General features: G+C 30.9%; 1 protein-coding gene across 6 annotated transcripts in view; it reads left to right on the forward strand.

Annotated features, from left to right (window-relative positions):
- OSBPL8 (oxysterol binding protein like 8) overlaps positions 1-4,100 on the forward strand; it is a 125,946-nt gene extending 121,846 nt beyond the window's left edge. For 5 of the 6 annotated variants that reach the window (XM_087874084.1, XM_034402741.3, XM_034402740.3 and 2 more), the window contains one exon: positions 719-4,100. In XM_087874084.1, the coding sequence (XP_087730210.1) occupies positions 719-854 (136 nt within the window). In that variant the 3' untranslated portion in view covers positions 855-4,100. The remainder of the gene's footprint in view (positions 1-718) is intronic. The other variant, XM_060694650.2, reaches the window with a different exon arrangement.
- The last annotated feature ends 1,560 nt before the right edge of the window (positions 4,101-5,660 follow it).

Genomic DNA, 5,660 nt, shown 5'->3' on the forward strand with positions numbered 1-5,660 from the left:
TGATATAATTACGTATTTAAAATTTGATCCTCTATATGTCAAACCCTTTTAAGCCACTTGGAATTGAGGGTCAAGATATGCACTATCACCTATTCATGTCATAATTAATAAATATGTGACTGTACAGTATATGTACGATAGTAAAACATAAATAATTGGAAGGAAAATAAGTCATGGGTTAAAAATTAATTCAGATGTAGTTTTTAAAAATTGCTGAATATATGGAGAGAAGAATTGCATGAATATGTTTTTAAAATGTAGTAAATGCTACAATTAAAAGATGGAATAGACTGCCTAGCTTTCTAAAGAAGCGATCAGTCCAGTATGGGGTGTTTTTTTTTTCACCCAACCCTTTTGAAATGTATAGGAGCAATGCATCAACAACTTCTTTTCAGTTTTCCACTATCATCCTCTTCTTACTTTATATATATATCCATTTCAATAGCATGTCTTATACCTTGCTAGAATAATTTGTACCATTTGTACTATTTTAATTTAGAAGCTGATAAACTTGGGATCCATATTATTGCAAAGTCCAATTAACTTGAAAGCTCATCGTTTTAAGATTCCAGTATATTAATTACCCTGCTTGAGAAATCATTGTTATAAAATTATGGTTGTCTGTCCAATATTTTTTTCAAATTTTTGATGGGTCTATAATGCTTACTTAATAATTGGCAATCTGTGGATTTAACTAAATTCATTTTTTTTGAAATAGGGATATCACAGCATTAAGAACACGAATGACTTCAAGCTTGCCAACGCCAGATAATAACTTCTTTCAATTCAAGCACTATGTCTTCATTTTGTTGATGGTTCTCCTGCAACTTATAATCAATTACTTATTCAAATAGACTATCTGGAAAGAAGAATATCTATGAAATGGAATTATTACAGTCTTCATGGGACCATCTTTAAAGCTTGGTGTGGCTTCGAATGAGGCAATATTATCTACGGGGCCCAGAAGATTCAGACCTTTGACTCAAAACATTGGGCTCATATGGAATAGTTTATTATTCCATCCTAGCCCAGATGACATGGACAATGCTTACGTGCCAGTACTTCCTCTTCATATCTTCCAAATGCTGGATAACTGCCTTGCATGTTCTAAGGTGTCATAAGCTATTATAAATATCAATATAGAATATACCAGTTTGGAATTTGAGAACCCTATTTTGTTATTATCAATCCCTATTGGATATGCTAGCAAAAGAAGTAAATTTTGACCTAAGACTTTTCTTCCTAAGTTTAATCAACCTTACTTCAATATGAAAATAATGCCCAGGGATATTAATTCAGAAAATTCAATAATTGCAGAAAAATGAAACTACTCAGCTGTTCATGGTCATTAAGAACATGTGAGCTATTAATCATCAATATTGTATTAACTGCATCAATTTTCAGGGATAGTTAAATGGGTTTTTTTTCCCTTAGTTTGTAATAGTGGATCTTTGTTGATAGTATTAATCAGTTTGAGAGAAAAAACATTTCAGCTGTCCAGAGAAATAAACCACTTCTGTGCCAAGCAGTATTTTGATTCCTTCCCAAATTTAAACTCTTACTGACTGTTACTGTTTATTTAACTTTAGGGATGTAATAATGAGATGCAGAGGAATAGAAAGTGCACTATTTAGGCAATATAAAAAAGGAAGCTATTTTAAGTAAATCATAAAATTCTTAATGATTGACCTATGAGATCCTATCTGTATTTTAAAAGTATGTTAACATTGGTTTTGTCCTTTCAGGTTACACAATAACTGCATAACTGCATCTGAATATTTATACTGTTAAAAAAAAAAAAATGGGTAGCAACATTCTAGTTCCAAGAATAAGTGACTCTGGAAGGTTCATCTGCTACTCAGTTTCTATTTAAGAAATATTTGGTTTCAAATGCCTCAGAATATAGCACATTTACCTTTACTTTCTTTATGCTAAAGCATTGAGCTGTTTTACTGAGTCTAAGTAAATTCAGCAAATCTGGATTGGGCTGCATTAAATTTAAAAAGATCAAATTACAACTACATTACTCCTGCTTTCCTGCTTTTTTTATATATTTACATAGTATTTATTGAAAACTTATAGTCAATTTACAGAGCAGCAAGAAGCACATGATTTATATATTTTATAGCAAATACAAACTTTTCATTTAGAGATACATAATTTACATTTGGTCAATTCAGGATTCTACTACTCCCATCCCAAACCTAACTATTTTAAAGATGTTGGAATACTTCAAAATGGAGTTTTATAACACCTCGGAATTACTTTCCCAACATCTTCTGAAAAAGGTAGCTGTAGCCAACAATTAGTTTCCTGCCTGCCTTAAATCATTATGTTTTAAAAGTGCTACAGTTTAGAATGAGAAATGTATTACCATTGGAGTAAACTGGTTAAAAGCAGCCATAATTCAGATGCTTTATAAATTGATTGAAATGCAGTTACTGATATGTATGATTTTATAAAAGAATAGCATAAATAAAGTGTAAATACATATGTTCTGACTTACATTTATTTATATGCATTTGGAGCAACTACCTATCTCTACATAAATTTCACTGATTGTTGAATTTATTTGGTTTTCATTGTTTTGACAATGTCTCCTAATATAAATACTATATTTCTGTCTGCTGATATGTCTTCAGTTATAGCTGAACTATTATTCAGCTATATTATTCAGCTATTATTATTGCTTTCTTTTAAACATTTCTATTCCTTCTAAGCTCCCAAACCAGTTGCATTTTCAGTTACATTGTTTGTTTTACTGGAGTCTAAAGCACTCCTGTGTCAAGCACAGCTCAAAAGATTAACATTTTTTGTTTCATCTTCAAGTTCCTTGTGGGAACTGAAGAATCTGTTGCCTAACTACTTTTTGTATGATATGTCTGGTTATGAGCCCAGTCAATACATTGTTTATATGATATTTAGTTTTATGAATACGATTCTACATTCTTTCATTTAGATTTTTTTCTGCATATACTAAGAAACTGTGACCTGACAGTTTGTAGAGATTTAAGGGCAGTAGTTTCCCTACAATGTTTAGTACTTAAAAGTAGAAAATAATCAGAATTGTGTATTGACTTGTGTGTTTGTTTAAAAGAAATGCACTATAAGCCTTCAATACACCATGTAATCATTAATATAACTACAATGAAATATGTTGTGTAAAATAGTAAGTAGACTACTTGCAATATATAATTCTTGTATCCTAAGTTGGGCTGCTTTTTAACTTTTAGTTATCACTTAAGAGTACAACATACTCATTTTTCATGAAAAAGTTGATTTTGAGAACTAATCTGTAAAACATATCAAATGATTTTACAGCTCACTACCCTCCTGTGCCTTCAGGAAGATCTTCTTGCCAACTCAACATTAATGAAATGGGATGAGAGTTAAAATTGTTTTATTCACCATGATGTTGTTTCTTGTCTTGATGGATGTTTCTTCTTTAGGATTTTTAATCCTATTATATATGTAGGACACTGAACTGTGAACCAAGTGATTATTGTATTTCTTCTCTTTCCTCAATTTTTTGGCATCTTTTGAGAGTGGGTGATCAGATACTTGAGTATTGTAACAGTGCCTTGATGGAGTTCGCACAGCAATGAGGTATGTATATATAAATATATTTTCAAGGTTGTACCATATCTATTCAAAAATGTTGTGATATCTGTTACTTTCAATATTAATTTGGGGAAAGTATAAAAGGATGTATAATTACAGAAAAATACATCAGTTTTTTTTTCTTTTGATAACTATGAAGGACCCAATATTGGAGTACATATTATTGTACATTGAAACTGCAATGTTGTTTGTTGATACTAAAAAATAGCCATAATAAAATTTGAACCACTGACAACAAGCTTCATTTTATTGTTTTAACAAAATGTGGATTTCTGAGCAAAATGACTGAGGATGAAAATAAAAATATGTACAGCGTTTCGATGGAAAAGACCTGTTATAATATTTCCTCGTGCAGATTAAGTATCCACTTGTGTAATGGATGTAAATCTTGGCTATTTAAATGAGTAGCCTTCCACTCTTCTTGAAATCTTCATTGTTGTTTTTTCTAGTTTCTCGAATAAACTTGTTAGCATTTTTAATTCTCTTGCCCTTTTTATTTTAACACTCTGTTTGGATTTTTATACTGCTACACATTTTTTAACTGAAAATAGGCTGTTGTATGTTAAGGACCAGTGTTTAGTCCAATGCATATAATACATGTAACGAAAAAATGTGAAAACATTTACTCATGTGTATGTATGTAGGAAACTCCTATTTCTGTAAGTTTCCTATTTTTGCCTATCATGTAAAATATCATTATTATTATTATTATTATTGCACTTTTCTATTTGCAAATCATGCTGCATGCAGTGTGATGAAAGAAATTAATTCCTTTGAACGTACTGAATTTGTGTGTTTCATGCAAAATTATATAGCTGAGTTCAAAAAATTGTTTAGAAATACATTTGTAAATTTAAAGTTCTACCACTGGTCAGTAGTTTTGTATAATTATAGAATAAAAAGCTGTAATCAATAATAGTACATTGTGTTTGAACTTTGCTTGTAAAACTTTAAGTACAAGTTCTTGCTAATGCAGTACTTCTGGAGGGAATGAAATGAAGATATAAAAAAACAGTCTGCTTCTATTTAGCATAATCACTGAATTTGATAAAAGAAGGTTATTTTGGAAAGACTGAAACATTTATTTAAGCAACACAAACAACACCATGTTATTCTGTTCAATCCAAATCTATAACATCCCTGCATAGGACAGAAAACATCCACCACCTGAATATGCACAGCCCTTCCAGGCATTAATTCCTATCTTCTATCACCTAGTGTCCTAGTCAAATTGTCTTGATTTTTGAAAAAGCTAAAGAAGTCAGATTCAATTGGTATTGGAGAGGACAACACCAGGAAATTCCAGGGTTATATATGATAGATATTAATGCTTATATTCTCTCACAATAATTCTCATCTACAAACAAAATATCCTTTTATATAGCGGATGATGTTTCTATTCCAGAAGAATATAGTTCTTAGGCAAAATTGACAGTTCTGTTTTGTCAATTACATACACACATGCATATGTGCACATACAGAAGGGGGGAGAGCTGATAATGGACTTTGTGTTACTTTCAAAAAGTAACACAAAGCATGCAGCGAACTCAGAAACTCAGTTCTCAGAAATCAACAACGTAGAAAACAGTACAGAAGCCGTTTCTAAATGCCATTACATGGCTTCATAGTCTTAAAATTATTTCAGAGGAGTTATAATCTCAAGATCAGGGACAAGAATAGACCTTGACCTTATAGTTCACATTTTATAATTAATTTCTCCTTTCCATCTGATTCAAAAGTGGCTGTTTATAAAAATTTTTAATATTCGCCCTCATCTAGGGTGCTCCAAATGTGATGGGGCTGAAACTTTCAGAATTCCCAGCCATTATAGCCATACACCTGAAAGAAGGCTGCAAAATCATCCTCTATTTAAAATGAAAAGTGATCAAGGAAGTGTCTTCAAAAGACTTATTGTACAGTACCATTTCTTCAATTAAAAATATCCAAAGCTAGTGAGACAGCAGTATATTGCATTTGTAACCTCATTTTATTTATTTATTTATTTATTTATTTATTTATTTATTTATTTATTGGTTCAA

The sequence above is a fragment of the Pantherophis guttatus genome, chromosome 7, assembly GCF_059756535.1.
Source record: "Pantherophis guttatus breed Tessera chromosome 7, ASM5975653v1, whole genome shotgun sequence".
In the NCBI taxonomy this organism is placed as follows: domain Eukaryota; kingdom Metazoa; phylum Chordata; class Lepidosauria; order Squamata; family Colubridae; genus Pantherophis; species Pantherophis guttatus.